Source organism: Anolis carolinensis, chromosome 5, assembly GCF_035594765.1.
Source record: "Anolis carolinensis isolate JA03-04 chromosome 5, rAnoCar3.1.pri, whole genome shotgun sequence".
NCBI lineage: Eukaryota > Metazoa > Chordata > Lepidosauria > Squamata > Dactyloidae > Anolis > Anolis carolinensis.
The window spans coordinates 53399189-53422867 of record NC_085845.1 but is presented as its reverse complement, the minus strand read 5'-3'; the positions used below and the strand labels follow the sequence as shown (position 1 = coordinate 53422867).

General features: G+C 36.4%; 1 protein-coding gene across 7 annotated transcripts in view; it reads right to left on the bottom strand.

Moving 5' to 3' along the window:
• The window catches only part of rapgef2 (Rap guanine nucleotide exchange factor 2), a 229581-nt gene that overhangs the window by 9332 nt on the left and 196570 nt on the right, over window positions 1-23679 (bottom strand). For 6 of the 7 annotated variants that reach the window (XM_062981227.1, XM_062981231.1, XM_062981228.1 and 3 more), the window contains 15 exons: window positions 21468-21626; window positions 19072-19224; window positions 18264-18428; window positions 15436-15543; window positions 15130-15333; window positions 14932-15040; window positions 13098-13344; window positions 10563-10720; window positions 5451-5691; window positions 4935-5318; window positions 3681-3892; window positions 3421-3544; window positions 2339-2362; window positions 1116-1339; window positions 50-229 (listed from right to left, as the gene is read on the bottom strand). In XM_062981227.1, coding sequence (XP_062837297.1) covers window positions 50-229; window positions 1116-1339; window positions 2339-2362; window positions 3421-3544; window positions 3681-3892; window positions 4935-5318; window positions 5451-5691; window positions 10563-10720; window positions 13098-13344; window positions 14932-15040; window positions 15130-15333; window positions 15436-15543; window positions 18264-18428; window positions 19072-19224; window positions 21468-21626 — 2692 coding nt within the window. The remainder of the gene's footprint in view (window positions 1-49; window positions 230-1115; window positions 1340-2338; window positions 2363-3420; window positions 3545-3680; window positions 3893-4934; window positions 5319-5450; window positions 5692-10562; window positions 10721-13097; window positions 13345-14931; window positions 15041-15129; window positions 15334-15435; window positions 15544-18263; window positions 18429-19071; window positions 19225-21467; window positions 21627-23679) is intronic. The other variant, XM_062981229.1, reaches the window with a different exon arrangement.

Genomic DNA, 23679 nt, shown 5'->3' with positions numbered 1-23679 from the left:
ACAACATCAAGTATTTTTTCTACAAGGCGGAACTGTTCACAGCACTTACCGAATGGTGGGAGGTCCTTGACTGGTACTTTCTTACGTGAAGGATAAAGCGACACAGCAGGGACCTGCAATGCTTGGCTTGGTTTGTGTTGCTGCTGTACTTTTTGCTGGAGTGCTGACCTATGTGCAACTGGAGATGTTTCAGGCTTTCCAGACCGCTTGTCCCCTGGAGTCTTGGGTACTGGAGCAAAAAGTAGAAAGTACACTGTATTAAGACTGTTATCAACATTGTATAGAAGTCCTTGGATTTTATATTAAACACATATAGAGTGAGAGCTCTGTTAATCTGTGTAAACAAAAACCACAGTCTTGTGGCAAGAAAGGTTTTATATTAAAAATTAACACATAGTGGATGAAAGGTCTCCCTCGATCCCAACTGCACAGAGAGAAGAAAAGGGAGTATCCCCTCCCACATTGCCATCCCCTTTTCATTTTGTGTCACATCTTATTCAAACTATAAACCTAAGAATAGGGAACTATTTTGTTGTTGCCTTGATTGTAAAATGCTAGGTACGACGATACGGCTACTTTAACAAACAAATGAAATTTTAAGTGGCCTAAACATTTGTGGAATACAATCAATTTCTTCAGACATTAATAAGTTTTATCAATATCTATTTTAAAAGTTACTGGGCAAATGAGGCACTCTTTGAGTTCTAAAACCTTTATCTTTTAAAGTCCTATGCAATACATTATCACAAACTATACTAATATGCCATCTTAACATAATAGTGGAGAAGTCATTAGTTTATGTCTGCACAAAATAAAAAAAATTGAGAGGCATAAGTAACCTCAGATTTGTTATAAATCTTTAGACAAGTCCAAGAGAAGTCTAGATTAGTTAGCAAGAAGGGAAATAAAATACAGATTGCTTATTATCATTTCCCTTCTTGCTAACCAATCAACACCTCTCTTGGCCTTGTCTAAAGATATATAACAAATCATGAGTCCCTAGTTAACACAAATACTAATCTGCAGTCAAACAGTACCAAAATAAGACATGCATAAACAAGTATTTCTGTTGCAATTTTATATTGATTTATTTAAATTAAAGGGAAAATACTCACATGTATTGCTGGCTGGTTCACATTGCAGAGAGAGGGCCTGGAGGCTCTCTTCATCCATCTCCAGGTCTAAATTAGAGAGATACTGCTTGACTTTACGAGCCATCTGGGCATCTTCATAGAGCTTTTTGGCATTGAGGAAGGAACTGCGCCGAACCCGCTTTTTGTGTCCACCTGTCTGTGCAACATCTAATACTGCTGCATTTGTACTTCCTTGACTGAGAGACCTGGGATGAAGGAAGACAAAATGATTGCATAAGCGTTACCCATCACCACATTCTTCATTGAACTTGAAACATGTAAAGGTCTGCATGAATATCAATCTATAGCAAAGCTGACATGCCTCAGTCAAGTACGTCATACAGCCAAAACAAAGAAAAGGATAACATCAAGAATACTATCAAACTCAGCTGTAATGGCATGTATGTATCTATTAAACTATGTCCCTGAGATCTAACCCGCAAAAAAGTGGAACTTTTTATCTCTGTAAAATGGCAAAGCTATTTTTCTAACAGTTGGCTGGGTACTTGAAAGAGAAGAGCATTAATTCTGGCTCATGTAGCAACAAGGGATTTCAGCCAAACTTCAAAGAATTTTAAAACAAGCTACATTCAAAAACATAGCAGAAAAGGCTCTTTGTATGCTTTTGGATACATCTATTAAAATATTAATTCCACTTATGACATATCAAAAATCTTATTCCCACCCACTGTCCCCAGCTGAACAGGACTTGTTAAAACTCTATTAGTTAATGAGAAAATAGCATGCAAATCTAAATGTTTCTCTGTTTGTGAGATATTTTGCTTCCAATTTGTTAACAGCAAAAATGAAGGCTGGTTTGTAGAAAGACGATGTAGTTAGTTGAGCTGTAAAAAACATTGTAATAAAATATAGAATACAAATAGATTTGGATAGCTTTTTAATTTAACAACTATACATTTATTTATATCCAATTTCTATCTGAACCACCATCATGCAATTTCATTTGATGACTTCTCTCTATGACTGGTTCGTATAAGGTAGTTATAGGCTGATAGATGAAAATGAGTAATCTCGTAGCTAGCATTTCTATAAGGTTTCACAGCTCTTGGATTTATGATTTCAAGCAAAAGCAACACTGGGATTAAATACGATGCAAGTACAAAAGGGTTAACAAAAGGGGGAAGCAAATAGGATACAATTCAGAAAAGAATGGAGGTCCGCACATGTTCTCTCCAACCACTTACCCCAGACTCCTCCACTTCTTCTTCCTGCAAGTGAGAGCCATGAGTATTGAAGCATGGATTTAAAGAAGAGACAGAGAAGGATTATAAGCTTAGAAGGAAAAGATCAGACTTTGGGACAAGTAGTACCAGAAAGCCCAGAACAGCCTTCTCCAAGTCAGCACAGTATAGAATACTATAATATTAGGATTAAAGCGTATTTCACATCAAGCTCAATTCACATTTATTTAATTACACCTTTAGCACAAGATGGTACTCTAAACCTTAGAATACATTCTGCTCCTCTGAACTTCCCATAATATATATTTCTTTAAAAACATTTATGCACTCAGTTGCCACTCTCCACACAGTGCACCAAATAGAATCATTTACATGTTTTAATAGATTTAGTGAAAATGCATTTATAACTACCTGTATTTAAGAAACAAATAGCAAGCAATTAAATGTTTATTAAATTCCCTTTACCTCCACAGCCCTTAAAAAAAAAAACTATCTAAGAGATAGACATTCTCCCTGTAATGCCTCTACCAGGAAAGGAAATTTGATTATTTTTTTTTAAAAATTGTTTGACATGTAAGTCTAGCTTTTGTCTTTAATTTTGTTATATTTCAAAGCACCTCCAGCTAAAAATGTACAAAACCTTCTTCCAGTCTGCCTTTCTTGACAGAAGAGTGGCCAGTTATGCAATATTGGTCATAAGTGCTGTAAGCATCCCTAAGCAACACTGCAAAACTTTCTCAACTTTCTTCCTGAAGGATAGATTGGTGGAAAAATTGGGCAGGTTTTGCTGGACAGTTTTCAGTAAGTTCCTACAGCAGTATCAAACTGCCCTGCTTCCGGAAGAAAACATTATAGGAGTGGGTTTCATAGCCCTGCATAGATGACCAGTTATTACCTTTGACAAAGGATGGCAATATTTCCTCCATAATAAGCACATTTATTGAGGGCTCTTATCTTGAATTAACTTAAAATTCAAAGATGCGAAACAATGGCTGCATCCCAGAGAAATGTGACCAATAGGCTAACATTACAGTTGTATTTCATTATGTATTTCACATGCATTTCTATTGATTAAAACAACTCACCTAGTCCTGAACATTAGTGCAGGATCCATGTTAACAGAAGCCATTCGACCCACATGACGGATCTCTTTCGCAATCATCCGCAGTTTCTCAAAATTAACCAAACCTTCTACTTTTGAGTCATTTCCTAGATGAGCGAAAACATTACAGGTAATAACTAGAGAAGTCTGCTCTTAATAAAAAAGATTAGATCCAATATAGTTTATGCTGTATTGATTCTAAATACCCAATACAAGGTAAACATTTAAATGTTTTTCACTTACCTTCATGAAGGAATGTAAGGTCCTTTTTTATTACAGGGAACAGTGGAATAATTGGGGGCTGTAGGTTTTGGCTATTCAATACATTGCGGTATTTTGCCATGTTCCTAGATGGATCAAACAAATCCTGAAGATCTTGAAATAATTTTTCATATTTGCTTGGAAGTTTTTCCCAAGTAGTACGCAGTCTTGCAACAGGGGCTAAATTCAGGCCGCTAAAGAATGAGTTTAAAAGATTTAAAGGTGATTAAGTAGGAGTTCAAAAGTTATTTAGTGTTCATTTAACAGATAGGCACAGCACCCCAAATGTGCACTCTTATATGACGTTTTTGAAGTAAGAACAAAAATAAATGAATGCCAGTTGGTTAAAACATCAATGCTATTAGATAAAAACTCTGATGTCCAAAAGGTATCTTTAAAATATGGATTTTGTATGGACTACATGTCCAAACAGTGTTTGTGAACTAAAGAGTGAACAAAAGATTATTATAGCAGTGATATTCCATTCTTTTCCTACTAAAGAACACTCAGATATTGCTTTCCAAGCAACGTGGAGGCAATAGACACATTTATAAACAAGGGCCATTTGGGGTACAAATATGTTGCAATGATCATCAGTAAGCATTTGTTACTGCCAGATGGAAGAATTGCAATGAGTAGCACACTGAAGTCTATTCAGGAACTGCAGCTGTAAAATGCTATGAGTCATTCCTTTAGTATACCAGCAAAGGGAGCATGTTATTACCAGAGGTTTAGAAGAGGCATTGACTAGCCCTGCTCATTTAGATGCTGTAGTGATATTGAGGATAAAAGCCCTCTATTGTCCAAGTCCTAGATAACTGTCATTCAGTTACAGCCAGTATCTTCAAGCTGAGATAGGCAACTAAAATTCTTGAATTAGGCAATCATAAAATTAATTGTTTCAGATCGGCTAACAAATTTTTACATGATCCTTCACAACAGTTATCAGATTTCTTCTCTCATTAACGATTTTGTATCAGAGTATTGTCACATAGCCCAGAAATGCCTTAGATTGCTGACGATTTTGATAAACACTTGATAAAGCTTCATTGTTTATATTAACACAGTAAATTACAATCATTTTGCCTACTGGCTACAAAACTGAAGAAAGTAATGGGTATAAACAGTATTCCCTTCTTATTATCTAGCATCTTTTCATCATGAAGTATCACTTTACACACTATTCCTTATTAAAACTTATGTGGAATTGCAGGAAAGAATTATAGTCTTGCTTACCTTATTATTGCAAACATAGAGTTGAAGTTCTTGCATTCCCTGCAGTGCAATGCTATCTTAATGAAGTGCTTAATTATCTTCATTCTTTTCAGTTGGTTGGTTTCTCGCAGAATCTCAGATGCTACCCAAAAGGTTTCTTGGTTTATTAATTCTTCAAACTTTTTCAAATTAGTACAGCTAGATTTTGATTTCAGTTTGAACAAGTCATCTATATACTCCGTAGGCTCAATGTTGCGGAACAGTTCAAAGTTACGCATTGAAAGCTGGGTTGCCACCTCAACAGTGCTGAGCTGTAGTAGTGAAATTTGGCTCTCTCTCAGCAATTCCTGAGCATCTTCATCTGAACATAATGTTTCTGTCTCCATGTTATTTTTCAGATAATACCTGAAAAAAGCAAGTTTCCCAGAAATCAATTCATATTTTTCATAAGGAAATAGCTTGATTTGAAATGACACTTCATTCTATTTAGTGAGTATCTTCATTTATAACCTGATATGGATGATGATGTCCTCTTACCTTCCACTAAGTTGTATTCTATCAGCTAGTTTAGAGAGCTGATCTGGAAGTCTCCGCTGCTTGATGACACCCTCTGGAGTGACTGAGACTTCACATAAAGAATAAGCATCAGGGGTAGTAGTGAGGGCAAACTCTCGGATTGCTTGAATTACCACTTCCTTTGCAGTTGTGTCCTTACTGATCATAATGTAGCGGCTTTGCTGATCTGCTTTAAAAACCCGCAGAACCTGGTCTGGTAAATCTGTAAGAAGAAATAAACCCAGTATTGTTATATAAGTCATATCAGCATCAGTTGCAGTAGGAACACATATATACTTTGGATGCCTTTTTAAACTTCTTGATCATTTCTTCTTGCATGGATGCCATCTACTATTCTTCTGTTAGTACATCATAGTTTTTCTGTTCTAAAAATGGAAAACCCTTCCAAGCAAGATAAAAGTAGAATAAACGTTGTGACTTATAGGCTCCTTCACGCTTTTACCCAACAAGTAAATGATTAGTACACTCTATTTTTATACATACTGACTGTATAAAGAAGCAGCAATAAACTGCTTAGTTTATCATGAGCAAGGCTTGGGTTTACCAGCTTCACCCTCTCCTCCTCATTCTGTTTTTACTCAATTATGGTTCAGACATATATTGGAAGGTGAATGCAGAAGCTTGTGGTTCACATTTGAAATGATAAAACTACAATATACTGTTGCATCCATATACAGAAACCAGACATGTTTACACATAAGGCTACAACATGATTTAGTGCTATATACATGAATAAATGCTTAGGCTCAAAGAGACCTCCTCCCCTGCAGTTAGTAAAAAAGACCTCAACTGCATTCATTTGCAATGAATACCAGCTTTTGGTCAAGTACAAACTTAACAAGAAAGCTTATCAGGTGTTCAACATGAGCTAGGTTACTTCTAGTGGCCAATGTTGTACATCTATATTTTTTTCCTTAAGTTATGTCAGGAAGATGAATGAGATGTGAGGAAGACTCTAGACACCATCCTATTATTCTCTCAGATGAACAGATTGAAAAAATCAATGTGCATGTAGTATTCATCAGTTAGGAATATATTCCTCATGTATTAAATGCAAATTCCACCCTCTTCTCATACATACATGTGTGTGTGTGTGTGTGTGTGTGTGTGTGTGTGAATGAGAGAGGGGGAGAGAAAGGCAGAGAAGTCGATCAAAAATATTTGGAAGCAGATCTTTGTGCAATGTTCTGCTCTATTAGAATAACAGAATCAGAAAACAGGAAGTCCCTAAGTTACAAACTTACAAATGACTCATAGTTAGGAACGGCAGTGAGAGAAATCTATCCCTTGGAAGAGAAATTCACCCCTGAATGGGGAAAAGGTGTCTTCACTAAGAGCTTCTCACCAAACCTTGTTTCCACAACAAGCCAATTTTTTCAAAAATCCAATTATCACAGGGACAGAAAGTGAGATGAAATGTTCTTAATAGGGGCCCAGACAGTGAAACAAGCACCACAAGGGTGTTAACCCCTTCCCTATACTACCCAAAGTGTGTGTGTGTGTATACATACATACATACATACATACATACATAGGTAAAGGTAAAGGTTTCCCCTGACGTTACGTCCAGTCATGTCTGACTCTGGGGGTAGGTGCTCATCTCAATTTCTAAACCGAACAGCCGGCGTTGTCCGTAGACACCTCCAAGGTCATGTGGCCGGCATGACTGCATGGAGCCCCGTTACCTTCCCGCCGGAGCGGTACCTATTGATCTACTCACATTTGCGTGTTTTCGAACTGCTAGGTTGGCAGGAGTTGGAGCTAACAGCGGCCGCTCCCGCCGCTCCCGGGGTTTGAACCTGGGACCTTTCGGTCTCCAGCTCAATGCGTTAACGTACTTCGCCACCGGGGCTCATACGTACATACATATATAGCTGGAGTTACACTTAAAAATATACCTGTTTCAACTTACATACAATTTCAACTTAAGAACAAACCTATGGAACCCATCTTGTTCATAACTTGGGGACTGCCTGTAGAGGGGAAGCATGCTTTGCAAAGGTTGAGGGGCATCACACAACAACATCATAATTGGAAACAGGTGCTTATAAAATGCACCCGCCATTTTGGAATCTTCCTTCCTCAGTGATATTTGTTGGAACTGGAAGGATAAATAGCATTGAATGGCAGTCATAGGATTACCAGGGTCTAAGCATGGAATTCTAAGCACGGTATTAGAGACAAGAGTGGTATTATCCTCTAAATTGAAGACAAATGACATCAAGATGTGAAATCTGTAGATCCAGATTTCTGAAGCACAAATGGGTTTCTCTATTAGAAATAAGGTCATGTTGAAAAGCGAATTGCCCTCAAAATTAAAAATTTTCAACAATAAAATCTGAGGAGGATGGGGAAAGAGGTAGGATAAGGGGGCGGGCTTCTGGGGGGGGGGTATGGGGAAATGGTAGGGTTTTTTTTTTCGTGTCAGGTGCAACCAGAGTTGCTTCTGGAGTGAGAGAATTGGCCATCTGCAAGGACGTTGCCCAGGGTGAAATGATGATTTATGGAATCCATTTTTTAATCTTTCCTACATATTGCATGGTTATCAACAGTGCAGGTTATCCAATTGCATGGTTATCAACATTCAAACACACATATGACATGGTTAGAACGGTCAGTCACATTTTGCTTAATGTGTTGATTTTTATACTGAAACACCTGGGCACAGTAATGTGATCCCAGATCTTCAGTTATTATTTCATCTACCACCAGCAACTTTATTTTAAATAAATAAACAAAAATATGAAGCTGACAAAATAAGAGATGTATAATCATCTTAGAAAATATGGTATCAGTGGGCAGGTTTTTTGGTTGCCAGATGGTAACTTAGAGATGATGGATAGAATTCAATAATAAAAAGTTACACAAGTGTCTAATTTTTTGTTACTAACGTTTGTATAAGAGATATTCCCTAGTGAATACATGAGCCAAACAGATGAGATAGATGTCCTTTTTAAATCAAGTGGTGTTTTATGCCTGCTGCCATGTTAAAAGGTTATTCTTTTAAAAATCAAATATGTTTTTGTGATATCAGTGTTGAGGTTCGATGTCTTTTTCAATAGCATTCTATATTTTTTACATAATTTAGATGTTTGAGCCCTCCAGATGTGCAGTTTTAATTAAAACTTTAATTGTTCCCCCTTTTTTGCAGGTTTAATCATGGTTGTTGGCATTTGCAGACTTCTCAATATTTTTTATAAAAAATCTGAAATACTTTCCCAGCCTGGTAAAGTTGTTTTATAATATATATTGCTGTTAATCTAAAATAAAAATTAAAGTATTAGAAATCCTCAGCATAAGGCATAGATACAAATGAACAACTATCTGACTACACACTTGCCCCAAGCTTCTTATTTCAAGCCATAACAAAATGACAGTTTTTGCAAACTTTAAAACCATATATTTTACCATTGCTTTGCTGAAATGAAACTGAGAGGTTTTCCTAGCTGGTCAAGTATTTTTATGTGACTGGGACCACCAGGCTGCATGAAGACCACAGAGTCTTTGCCTTTTGGTCCTGTGTCTTAAGATAAAACCAAACTTTACCTCTTTGAGCTTTTTGCCCCTACTTACATGTCTTTATGACCCCTTCCCACACACTTCTATAGGCATATTATCAAAGCACTTCTATTTCTATAATTTCTGATCACCTCCCACCCAGTTCCAGATGCATGACAATTCTTCCCACAACTTTGATGTGATATTTAAAAATCAAGCATAGATTAAGTTATCTTTGAAATTTGACATTCTGCAGCTTTTATGCAAAAATATATTGGAATTGTAGACACGCAATGTACATGACTGCACTGAAAGATATTTAGAGTTTTATTTTTCCATTTACAGAAATAACTTACTCCAATTTTAAGCAATTGTCCCTCTTGCTATGAATATCCCAACACTAAAACATTAATTTATAAATCTACCTAACTCAGAAAGCGGTTTAAAGGTCCTCCCTAAACTCTAATCTATTCCTCCAGGCTATAGGGAACAGAAATTTTGACAAGCTGCTTTCTTTCTGCTCTACTACATCCCATTTCCTGAATGCCTCCCAGATCCCCATCTTTAGCACGATCTGAAGTCACAACAAAACAATTTAGACTCTTATGTTTTCTGAAGTTTAACGTACATATTACAACTACAGCCCAACATTCCTTAAATGTCTTAAGGAAGCATTGTATGTTAAAGCAGAAACGAGAATTTGAAAACAAATACAGTATCACTAAAATGTATACTAGTATGTAGTTAGCACCAAAGCAATACAACATATCTATTTTCCTACTTCATCTGTTGTTTACTAGCCTTTTGCACTGACATTTTCTGCTTCTGATCATCTCTCCCCAGTCATTTTCCATGCCCTTATCTATACACTTTATACACTGAGTACTTATATTTCCTTGTCAGTCACTTAACTCTATCTCATCCACTTTGCACCTTACTCTTTACTGCACACATTATTTCCTTATCCTATCAGGTCCTAAGGCATACTTTTCCCAGAAAAAAAAAACTATTACTGAATTATCTTTATCTTGCCTTGTCTGTTATTTCACTACAATCTTATTTTAGGGGCATCAAAAAGCTACAATGCAATGAGTAACATGTTCTGGATGCACACATGGAGTCTCATATTCCACCCCCCCCCCCCCCCGATTCTTTAACATGTGAATCCAAAACAAGTTACAACATTTTCCCTGTCTGTACAGAGATTATGACAATGGCACATACTATATTTATTAGTTTTCTTCAGCATATTAAATATAAATATAGAGATAGGATTTAAATATGAAATGCATTTACACATCTAAAATCTGGAAATACAAACAAGTATTATCAAACTAAACCAAGGGCCATCTCAAATTGCATGTTGTATTTAGGCACATGTCTGATTGTCATTGTGGCACGTGTGAATTTTTCACACCCATACTTCTCAATTGCCACTTCTGTTATGATAAAGTAGCATTTTCACATTATTCTCAACTGAATACAAGGTGCACCTGTTTTTTATAGTTCTGTTTTAGCAGCTATTCACAAAATATGAGATGGTTCTATGAGTACCTATGAAAACCTGGTGCTCACCTGGTGTTGTGTTGAAATCTAAGATCCGATGATGTGACTGCAGTAAGTCAGGATTGCTTGAAGAGAGTGTCCCACTGACAGGCAGAGCAGGAGGAATGTGCTTGGATTGCCTCAATCCTACAATGCTGTCATCCTGAGACTGTCCAATTCCAATATCACTATATTGGTGGGGGGAATGCAAAAACCATTTAGTTGTTATGCTATCTACAATAAAGGTGGAGAGCATGTGAACCTGTTGATGTTCTTACACTATGACCCTGACAATCCTGAAAGATGGTGGCAGGGATTAATGGGAGATGGACTTCAAGACCATCTGGAAGGCAACCAGTCTGCACCCTCATCTAGAAAAACTGGAATTTCTTACTTTACAGGGAAGTGACTAACACATCTCTACCTATTTATACCAACAAACTTTACAGATGCAGTAGACTCTCAGTTAACCAGAATTCGAGAACCAGAACTTGCAAGCAACCAGTAAAAAAACTGAACTGCATTCACAAAGCTCTTTTTACAATACAGTAAAACTGTGTTACATGAAGTTAAGTTTGCATTACCCTTAATTTGCTTTTAACTACTTTATTTCAATATTACTATCAAGTCAATATAGAGTTTACAGTTCAGGTAATAACATTAGTTTGGCCCATTTTTAAGAAAAACTCTCAAGCAACCACAAACTACAGTTATCCAGCACCTACCAATCCCCATGGGTGCCAGCTGAGTTGACTGTATTTGTAAAAATAACAATAGTTTTGGGGAATGAACTAGCATGAAGATTTAACAAATGTATATTCACTATTATGGTAACAAATGAACTGGCTGCAGTACATTAGATATCAATGATGACACTATAAAGCTCAAGAGTATTATATTCAAGATATGCAAATATCTGTGACAACATATTTTTCAAGAAAAAAACTGCATATTTTTTCTCTTTGCGTCATTTCTGTGCTCAGATTTAATGCTTACTAAGAGCATTAAGTTTATTTTCCAAATTATGTTGCAGAACTGCAGTAAAACAAGTTAATAAGTTTACTATATAACTTACATTTCTAAAACAGTTAATCTCGAGCCATTAGAACATATAGGTAGTGGATTTATGTTCAAACTTATTTATAGTACAACATCTAAATCATAGTATCCATCAAAAATCCTCCAGTAAATTTAGTTAACTACAACTGTCTTTATTTTCTGATAAATATTGAATAATATACTGGAAAGAATTTTAATTCTGAATTTTAAAGATCAACAGGATACTTGAAAATATTAGGTGAAATCTGATATATAGAAATTCAAAATATTCTATTTAAAAAAAAATCTTGGCAACCATCACAATATCAATTAAAATACAAGACAGCCATGTAACCACCATGTCCTGTTCTATATTAGTAATTAAAGCTGGCAAAGATATATCTGCAAATCATTCTTATGTTTCTAAACTTTTCATTTAATTATTTAAAGAATCTTTCAAAAGCAAGTGCCTCATTAGAATCTGTTCTCAGCTACCTCCATTTTGAGCACCCTAACGACAAGGAAAGGGAACTGAATAATCACCATATATACCAGACTACATAATTGAAAACCAAAGGAACCACATTCTATATATACTGGGAAAACAATGGCAACAAATCAAGATGTCCATGGCCACGATCCAGAGAGCACATATGAGTCTCATCATGAAATAATGGCATGCACATTACAACTTTTAAATGTTTTATATCTGAATAGAATCTTTACACTATAAAGTGAAGTGTAAGTCAATGTGTTAGATCAGGTTTTGGATATGTAAAGTTTGTCATGTGGGTTTCTGGATTGTAGCCTATAACGTTCAGTGAGATATACTACGCTATGTAACCACATGGATTACACCAGCTGAATACAAGTATTTTTTTCTCATGCTTACCTAAACAGCTCCCTGAGCAAAACCCATCAAAATGCATGGAGAAGGAAAAGTGGAAATATCAAATCATATAGCCAATAAGACTGATAGGAAACAAAGTGCACATGATGTTTATGAATGAAAACATAATATAGTGAAAATATGAATATTTGGTTCAATAGGTGAGCTAGGATGATATGAGAAAACTGTGGAGGAAACTGTATTGATGATCAATTACTTCTAATGCCTGAGACCACACATCAGCACAAATGACCACATATCAGTATGGAATGGAGAATCGGGCACCAGAACATTAATGTGACTGCTCTTGCAGAGTTTGCAAGGTGGGTCATAATTGAATCATCCTCCTCTTTTGCATTAAAATGATAGAAAACAGTTACTTTAAACATCTATTTTCCTGTTTTATGCTGCAAATGATGTGGGGAAAAAGCAACCTAAAGCATTATCAGAGTAGAATACTCTTTTTAAAATGCTATGAGAAACCAAATAGGTCACTGCAGAGTTACTAAATTATCCTTGACTCCTCCTCCCTCCTCCTCTCAGCTGTCAAAGATGAGACAAGAATGAGTCAGATATCTAAGCTAATGTACTATGTATGAGTCAGAGGAAAACTCTATAGTGCTGTATGTCACACTTACTTATATGGTTTTTGAGGGAGGATACTGATGCGGGTTTTGTCTAGTATTTTCTTTAGCTTGTTTCGCCCACCAACAGTGTTGGCTTTGCTTTTCTTGGTTACTTTTTCCAATCCTATCACCTGCTCTACGTCAACAGCAAGATCTGGGATAGAGTAACGGCTTGCTTTTTTAATATCACCAATTTTAGGGAGATGAGGAGCACCATTTCTTTTGTCTTCAGATAACCTTGTTAGAAGTTCCTTAAAAACTGCAAAGCAAGAGAAAAGATGGAAAACATACAGAAAAAAACACAGGAGAAATTACCATATGCATCTTGTATAGAATATGAAATATTGTTACTAGCATTCAAATATGAAAATTATTTGACTTTGGATACACTGCTCCATTCTGCCAAATTCTCCAGATTTACTCTTAAGCCACAAAACTGACTCGTCATGGCATCTTTTATCCTCTGCATGATGGAGTTTTTAAGACTGAATGATGCTAAAACCATGTCAGTCCTTATTTATGAGATGTGAATGGAAAAGTGTTAACACATTGTCTTTCCATAAAGTCACAAAGTATACATGGTGGCAGTAATGAGCCATAACACAGAGGTCATAGAAGTTCTCTCACTAAACTAATAGGAAACCTACAAAGTATTGTGGCCTGTAGCAATCAGCCTCAAGAAATAACGTTGGTGACTTTACACTACCCATTTTAGAGCAATTCCAAAATGGCTTTCATTACGTGACAACTTAATCTCCTTTGCTAATATTAAAACATTATGCAAATATGCATAATGTCTGCCTACTTATGTATTTTATGTATGACATCAGAATATATTAGCACAAGTCGGTTCTGACCTTAATCTATCCTAAAGTTTAGAAGCTATCATTTGTATTTTAGGATTAGAACTTTACATTCCCTTACTGGGGAATGAATAAAAACACCTACTTATGAAAATACACGTATAAGTCTCAATTGCAGGTCAATTTATCACCTATTTTAAAAAAAAATCAGGAACATAACAAAGAAATTATTCAGATCAATTATTTGTTCAGCCTTCTACTAATAGTCATATTATCTCATCATTCTCAGATAATACATCAAAATGCAGATGCTAGAACAATGTAATGTACAGACTATTTCACAAGGTTGGCTCAAAACAACATGGAAACTGTTTCTACCATATTCTGCACAATTATGCCTGGTTAATCCATTGACCACTGGCCTATGGAGTACCTCACATTTCAGTTTTGTCCCCTATACTATTTAAAATAGTGAGAGGTCTCTGAAATTTGGAAGACACACGTTAACAGATTGCTAATGATACCCAAGTCTATTTATCCTTTCCATCCAGCTCCATGGAAACTACTTTCAATTCTAAACAGATATCATAAATAAAAGACTGGATGAGAGAAAACAAGCAAAAGTTTAATCCAAAAATAGAAAGAGGTGCTTCAGGGAGATGGATTCAGCCTAAACTGAATGGGGTTACACTCCCTGTGAAGACACAGGTTTTTAGTTCCACTTCTGAATTCAGTCCTAATCTTGGAGGCCCAGATTTCGGTGGTATCCAGGAGTACATTTGCAGAATCAGAGCCAACCATACAATCAACAGCTAGTTTGAAAACAAAAAAAGTATTGTCCCCACTCTGAACTGCTACTGGTTTCAGTTCTTCCCTATTTGAGGAACTCAAAAAATGTTGGGACTTTTAAAAAGTAGCAAAATAACCATTTGGAAAACTCAGTTTCAATTCAATGAACAGAAGAAGTCTTATGCAGATACGTGCAGAAGTAAAATTAGTGTATTAGAATATAACTGACACTGAAAGTATGCTCTATAACATACCAAATAGGTTGGTTTTCACAGTGATCGATAAATGTGTATTATTTCGAAGAATTTCCATGGCTTTTGATAGCTGAATGTTTTCGAAATTTTGGCCATTCACCTCTAATATCTAGGGGAAAAATGAAATATCATAGTGTTTCTGTTTACATTTAATTCTCACAATTTCAAAAACAAACAAGCCAAATTTAGATTACAAACCTGATCACCACGTTTCAAGCCTGCTTCAGTAGCTTTGCTGCCTGAATCCACACTATCAACAAAAATTCCAAATCCCTTTTCAGATCCTCCCAACAATATGAAAGGTAAAGGGGCTTCCCGAGATGGCTTCGTTAAGGTTATCATTCTTCGTTTTGCTTTAGCAGCACATGCAATATTTAGCAGCCTTAGATGTCCACCCATTTTCTGCAGAAGGGAAAAAATAAAATGAATGCAGAATGATTGGATGCAAATACTATGGCCAGCATATAGCATTACAAGCATTTCCTTCTTGCTTAATATTCATACCTCTCTTTCCAAATTGTTCTCAAATTCCTCCAAAAAACGAGTCATTGCAGGATCTCCCTCAAAATCATTGAAGTGATTGTTCACCCACAACAATACTACCCGTGTAACCTGTAAGAAGGATATAACATTAAGGTAGATTCTTCACATAAACACATTTTTAGATACTGTTTTCACCTGGTTTAATATTTGATATATAAACAAACGGTTCCCCAATTGATCATGTAACATTTCATTTTCAAAAGCAAGGTTTCATGGTTGCTTAAAATCTATCTCCACTTTCTTTTCAGGAAACCAAAAAACTGGCATCATATAGCTCACCGTAAAGCACATATGTAAATTAGAAACTCTGCCACAATTCTTTCAGTAAACTACATATGTTGAAATGCTAGCAATCGGAAAGGACATCTCATTTTTCCTTTGACAAACCCCAGACCTTTCAAGAAGAAAACTTAAATTGCTTTGTTCTAATTTTTTTCTTAGTATCCTTTTCAATCTCCAAAGCTATCAACGTCAAAGAAAAAGTTGTAGCCTTAAGAGTATTTTTAGAACTTTGTGGGATTCATTTTAAAAGAATTTAAAATAACAATTTTAATACATTTCCTTCACCCTCATAACAATGACTGACCAATCAGTCAGTAGATTTTTTCCAATCTTCTTTTAAACAGTTAACAACTTTGAATACTTGCTATTTTACTAAAATTAACCCAGGAAACAGTGTAAGAAATGTTTTCCAAGGGAGTCAGCTTTGAACTATTAAAAAAAAAGTTCACAAATAATTTTGGGGAGGGGTTGGTTCTTAAAAAATGCCCAAGAATCATGTTAGATTTTGCATGTTCCTGTAATATGCTTTTTAGTTATGCTACCTTAGTTCAAAGGAGAGACTTCACTCTTGCAATATCAGCACATTGATTCACTATCAATAGCAGGCATGGACAAACTTTTTTGAAAGAGGGCCACATGCAAGCCAAGGGCCGGTGCGGGTTCACATGTGGCTGTGCAGCCGCGTGTGCCCGCAGGGAGCTCCCCTTTGTGGCCCGCCATGTCCCCCCATGAAGAGGAGAGGTTGACATGTGGCTGTGCTAGGCTCCCGAGATCTGCACAGCTGTGTGTCCTCTTTGAAGGAGGACACAGTTGCCCGCCATGTCATCCCACGAACAGGAGGGCTTGACACACAGCTGTGCAGAGCTCTGCATGTGTCTGGGAGGGTTGGGGTCAGAGCTATGCCACACAGCTGTGGCTGGAGGCAAAAGCCCAAGGGACCGCCTCATGGGCCTGAGTTTTCCCATGCCTAATCAATAGCCACTAATCATTATACATATTTTAATAATGGACAGCAAATACAACTGCCACTTGTATGCATTTACAAAGTACTAAATGTATTTGTCTTTGCGAACAATAATCTGAACTTTAATAATACAGGACTAGACTTCAATATGAAAATAAATTCTTACAATGCACTGTTAGGGAATGATTAGATATGGTGTTTTGAAGGAAAATCCCTGTTTCTTGAGATGCCTCCAACAGTAAGGTAATTGCAGACAAGTAGTAAGACTTCCTAATCTAGCAGATTTCTAAAAAAGTAATATGTGGAATGTAACTATGTGATGTTGAAAGATGAGTAAAGAACACAAAATTTCACACTATGTATGGATGTGTATCCTAGTGCTAAAGAAAATAGCAGAGCTACATTAATCCAAAACCCCCACAATTTGGAACCAAAAAAAATGAAGCTCAGCACAGCAGCTTAGCCTTGAATGATTCATTTTTCATTCCATCACATCTTTAAGTAAAAATACTAGGTACATGGATCTGACTACACACAAACTGCTTATTTAGGTATTAGGCCACATAAGCCATAAACAGGAATTGCTATTTTTAATATACAATGTTCCTTCGCTACTTCGTGGTTTGCTTTTCGTGCCCTCGCTGTTTTGTGGGTTTCTAATAAACACTAAATAATAGTATAAATCATAAAATAATATTATAAATCCCTTATAAGTCCCTCTTTCTACTTCTTTCCTAAGGGGAAGCCTAAGGAAGAGAGAGAAAAGGAGGCTGAAGCAGCTTTGTTTTTGCCTCACAAGGCAGCGGCAATGGCGGGAGCACGAATGTGCGTGCTTGAGAGGCGAGGAGGGGACAGACAACACAAATATAGCATCCCTACTTTGCGGATTTTCACGTTTTGCATGTGGTCCTGGAATGTAACTCCCACGATAAGTGAGGGAACACTGTATAAAACAAATCAAAGGAACTAAGAATTCCTCAGTCTTTCCAGTTTACATAAAATATATCCCAAAGAATTTACTAATTCTTAATACACAAAAGGACATCATGGAAAGGGAGAAGAATCAGGAAATATATTTATACTCCTTTATACTATTGTTTTTAAGTTAGGTGTGCTCAGTATGTTTAGTCCTCACTAATTCCTCAGAAGTTTTATTATACCAATAATTAGATCAAATGTAAAACTAAATCTCAAACTCCTGTAAGACAGAATTTTAAAAAACTTCTTCTGAACTAAATAATAGGTGTGAAGGTAAGACGTGAATGCATCTGTCTCAAAAACATATGTGAATGAAATAGCTTAACTGACTCTCAGTTTTAGATGAAGATAGGCATATTACTGGTTCATTTAGGTACAAGTATTGAAATAAAAAGGCGGAATGCAAACTATAGTCTTTCATCTGTGTGGAAATGCTTCCCTCATTAAAAAAAAAAGATTTCCCCTGCTTTTCATCAAAATACAGGTTTATCGTTTGTTTTAGCTCCCAAATGACATATATTAGCATGCAGGCAGCTAAACTTTAGAAGGTCATTATGAATGCAACCTTATCCCTGAGGCTAGGATCATTGAACCATTCCAATAACTTCTTTCCCACTTCCATTGGACTGGAAAGGAAGGTTCTGTAAGTCAACAGGAAATCCTCTATAAATGTTGGATCCACGACTGAATGTTCTTCCACCAAATGCATTGTTAACCTTTCTGGCGTCCCCTAAAAATATAAATGTTCAAACATTAATGCACATTAACACAATTCTTCTTGTAACGTCTTGTCTCTTTAGTTAAAATTAAGATAGCATGGTGTAGTTAAGGTACAAGTAAAGGTTTTCCCCTGACATTAAGTCTAATCATATCCAACTCTGAGGGGTGGTGCTCATCTCCATTTCTAAGCCGAAGAGCCACCGTTGTCCATAGACGTCTCCAAGGTCATGTGGCTGGCATGACTGCATGCAGCACCGTTACTTTCCCATCGGAGCGATACCTATTGATCTACTCACATTTGCATGTTTTCAAACTGCTAAGTTGACAGAAGCTGGGGCTAACAGTGGGAGCTCACCCTGCTCCCCGGATTTGAACTGCCGACCTTTGAGTCAGCAAGTTCAGCAGCTCAGCGGTTTAGCCCGCTGTGCTACCCGGGCTGTAGTTACTCGACTATATTTGCAATCAAAAATGCTCTGAATTAAAAAAAAAAATTGGGTTTTTTTTCCTGAAAAGATGATTATTCTCGAATATCTACAAAATAGAAGAGAATCAGTACCGCATTAAGATATATACTAAAGCTAGATAATGAGAATCTGTTCATATATAAGATTATATAAAATGCCATTATGTACCCTGTGATATTCAAAATATACCTTGATAACAATATGACCTTTTCTTGTTCCAGTGCGATCCAATTCCCTATGCTCTTTTACCATAACAATCTCTCCTTCTTCTTCTACCTTTTGCATATTTTTTTCAACTTGGTTGAGGATGCGACAATAATCTTGCTGGGCTATGCACACAAACTAGAAAAGAAGACATATTGCAAAAGTTGAATCTTCAAACAAAATTATTTCATTTTTTTCTTGCTGTTTTTTCCTTGCTAATTGAAAGTATAACAGAAACAATAAAGTTAAAACTTTGACATGGTTAGTTTGATTAAAATACAATGAACTTTAGACTGTTACTTTTCCTTGATTTACCTTTGCATTAAGGAGCATGCTTTTTCCTCTAAATTTGTTATATATGAGATTAGTACCCACCCTGTCCACCTTCCGTAAAGACATGAACATTTGGATGTTTCAATGTGCCTTTCGATTTATCTATTGACTATGCCTCCCTAGTCCTATTCATGTTCTGGCCTTATAGCACTTTATTATCTGCTCCGTCCTTACAGGTGTATTGCTCTAGCCCTTGCCCCACCCTCCTAGATATGGACATGCCCACTGTTCTCAGCTGCTGGTTGCTGGTTTTTGTTGTACTTATGTTTTTATGATGTCTGTTGTTGGTTTTATTGTTTTAATTATTGACATGTAATGTTTTTAATTTGTGCTATATTTGATTTCTGTTTCTGTTGGGCTTGGTCTCCATGTAAGCCACCCTGAGTCCCTTTGAAGAGATGGTGGTGAGATATAAGAAGTTGTGGATGTTGTTGTTGTTGTTGTATCAAAATAGGATACTTTAGATAAGAAACTAAAATTGCACAGATTTCACAATTTCTATTTCAGAATACCTGATAATTGAGGTTATTATAAACAAGATATTTTTCTATCCTTGCAATGTTACCATGATTTTACACAGTGAATGAACAAATGTGCCTTTCTATAATTTCTGCTACACTAAGTTGCTGCATAAACAAGTATGCTAAATTCTACTATCATACTTGCCTTAGGAAAATGCATGATTAATTGATTCAATATGTGAATTAATGACTATTACAGTAATCTCATACCACTATTCCCCCTCTTCTAATTCCCCAAATAACAGTTTGTTGACATTTTATTTAGGGAAACTTCTAGTTTTTGTCTCAAGGGCCTATAAAAGTGATTGGTGGAAGGCAAATTCCTCCTATGTGGTTTCAACTATTAAATTAAATAGCGATTTCATCTCTATCATCATGATAGTATTTCCTATCATAAGCAAATAAAAACAAAATCTGTGAATATTTCCATCAGGCATGTAGGCCTCATCTTTCCAAGCAAATTGTACATTTCTAAATTGAACAATGCACATTATATTCCAAATTTCTTATAATTACCAAGGCTTGACAATTAATTTTGTTATAGGATATATCAATACTATGCAATTAGATGCCATGGCTCTGTTTAATAATAACTTGGAATGTATAGTTTACAGAGATATTTAAAACCCAATGGTACAGTTCAGGGTAGTAAAGTAAATAATGCTATGTACCTAACCAAACTATAAATTCTAGGATTCCATTGCACTCAAAGAGGGATCAAACTGCTATTGTGCAATATGGATATAATCATGTTAATAATTATATTCCATTTATCTTGAAACATCAAACTTAATCGTCTTACCTCAAATCTATTGAATTTGCTAAATCATTTCTTACTATGAACAGTTGATATTGATTTTCTATGCCCATAATTGAGAAAAAAAATTCACTGCTCAGTAAAAAACATTTTTTCCTTATTTCTAGATTAGACAGTCATATATTTATCTTGGTACTGTTCCAATTTCCGGGCAGAGACCACTAGGGGATGATAGAAAGAGAAGGACAGTCCATTGGGGGGGGGGGGGGGGAGAGAGTTGAATGCAGAAAACGGTTTTCCCAATTTTTGCTGGTTATTCCCCCTCCCCCCTCCTCATATCATAAATGAGGGTTGTTTACACAATGGAGACATGGGTGGAGGGAATAACAAGATAAGAGGGGGAAATGGTTTTCCTCCTTCAGCTCACCCTCCACCCCCATAAAATGGACTATTCTTCTGTCTCTAGCATCCCTAGAGGTCTCCACCCAGATAATGAACAATACCTTTATCAAAGTTATTATTTTCATATGAACCTAATGTCATAGCTTCATTCAGATACAATTTGAAATTATGGTTTAATGTTGTATGTTCACTCCCTTCCCATCCTGTTCTCAGAGTCTGGAATTCCCCCTTTCACATGTTTTAGTTCACTGCAATTTATCATTATGCTTGAACTTGGACTTGTAACTCTAAAACTCACACTAAACTATATTGTGACCAAACCATTCAAAAACGTGCATACTATTTTAAAAACCCATTTCAAGTTCTACCTGGCAGTCATCCACTTTGGTTCTCATTACTCCTTTCATGTATTCTTTGTCCATGGTAGGAGAAACACCAAAACTGTTTCCCATGCATAATATTTCTGTTCTTCCATCAGGATACGTGACCTCCACAGAACCATTTAAAATAACAGACCAGGAGTCCAGCTAAAAAAGAAACACAGCATGTAGAACATACAAACAAAGCAAAGCCATTTCACTTTCACAAGCAGGATTACACAAATTTTCTTTTAGTAATTGTTTGCATCAAGGAATGGGAGAGACGTGGGCATATACTATATATACTTCGAATTGTCGGTTGTGCATGGTGTGGCATAATGGCACCACTTTGCTGGATACTTTGATAAAAAATGTTTACACATAGAATATAGAAATACAGTCAATCATCCACATTTGTTGCAGTTAGGGGCACAAGTCACCCATGAAGTGAAAAGCCTTAAAAATTGCCTGAGAAAACATTGTCTAGGAATCTCAAGGTATCCCAGCGCATTTCTACAGTCCACTTCCATAGAAAGTTGACCACAAAACAGCACTAGATAACCCAGAGCAGTGGTTCTCAATCTGTGGGTCCCTAGATGTTTTGGCCTTCAACTCCCAGAAATCCCAGCTGGTAAATTGGCACTGAAGTGTTGAAAATCTGCATGTTTATTCAGGAATTTAGAAATGGGCAATGCTGCCAAAGACAAAGAAGGAGCAGAAGGCACAGTAACACTCCTCTCCATCTCACTTTAAAATCAATTTAAGCTGAGTGCGAAAGCTTGTGCAAGCCTGGCTCCAGTCAAAAAGCAGGACAGAATCCTACAGGCCAAGAGGGCAACAGCCAAGCATAACTAAAAGGAAGTGAATAATGGTTGAGACGTCTAGGGCCTTTAAGTTCCTAGACAAAGTAGAAAAAGTGAGATCTCAAGCCAATACAGTAGAGTCTCACTTATCCAAGCTAAACGGGCCGGCAGAAGCTTGGATAAGCGAATAACTTGGATGATAAGGAGAGATTAAGGAAAAGTCTATTAAACATCAAATTAGGTTATGATTTTACAAATTAAGCACCAAAACTTCATGTTATACAACAAATCTGACAGAAAAAGTAGTTCAATATGCAGTAATGTTATGTTGTAATTACTGTATTTACGAATTTAGCACCAAAATATCATGATATATTGAAAACATTGACTACAAAAATGGCTTGGATTATCCAGAGGCTTGGATAAGCGAGGCTTGGATTAGTGAGACTCTACTGTATATTAAAAAGGCACAACTTGCGTGGCTTACTCATGATAATCAGAGAGCTCCACAAGGAATTATGAACTAAACAGGTCAAAGAAAGAAGGCATAGGCCACGCCAGACATTGAGTGGACCTATGACAGATCATTCAGTGCAAAATGATATATATTGGTAGCAGTGAGGAAATAGGTGGCCCATTAGTCACTCACTGATTTTTTATTTGTTTAACACTGGGGTGTTGAACAAGATTCTGTTAAAGGAGTCTCCTGCCTACTAAAAGGGTAATCTCATGGTCTTCCTGTAACAAACTATGGTAAAGATGGGCTTAAATAATTTTTTACTTAGATTAATTTCAGTAACAGGGTAGCTGCAATGAAAAGGGTTTTCTGTGCTTCATTAGCTATGGCCATGGATGGAATTAATGCTTAGTCTACACCATCATGTTAGGATTCATAGAGGGCCTTAAGTTATGGGTTGAATTACTGAAAAAATGTATAATGGGGTGTTCAACTGGAAATCCAACTGGAGCTGGGAATGAGCCTAAAGATTCAAGTCCAAATTTTATTAGGGAGTACTATATTTTATGGTGTATCCCTATGGCTACTGATGTGCACAGTATGGGTTGAGGACTGAGTTGGATCAGACATGTTGTGAGAATTTATCCCCACCTTAATGGTAGTAGCAATAGGGCAGGAAGCATTTGCTAATACTAGGATGGAAGTGGTACAAACATCGTAATCACCTTACTCTGAGTGGGTTATGTGTTCGCCTTATTTGCTAGTATTTGCTTCTCAGTAAGGTACATTCGCAGATGCATTGTCTTAATTCCAGGAAAATAGCATCAGAAACAATATACAGATTGGTAATACTTGCAGATGATCTGTGGTTACTTGAAAATGGAGCATAACTCAACAACAGCAAGGATTTATTGTGCGCCACAAAGCAGTTTCTGATGTATGACGACCCTAATATGAGCCT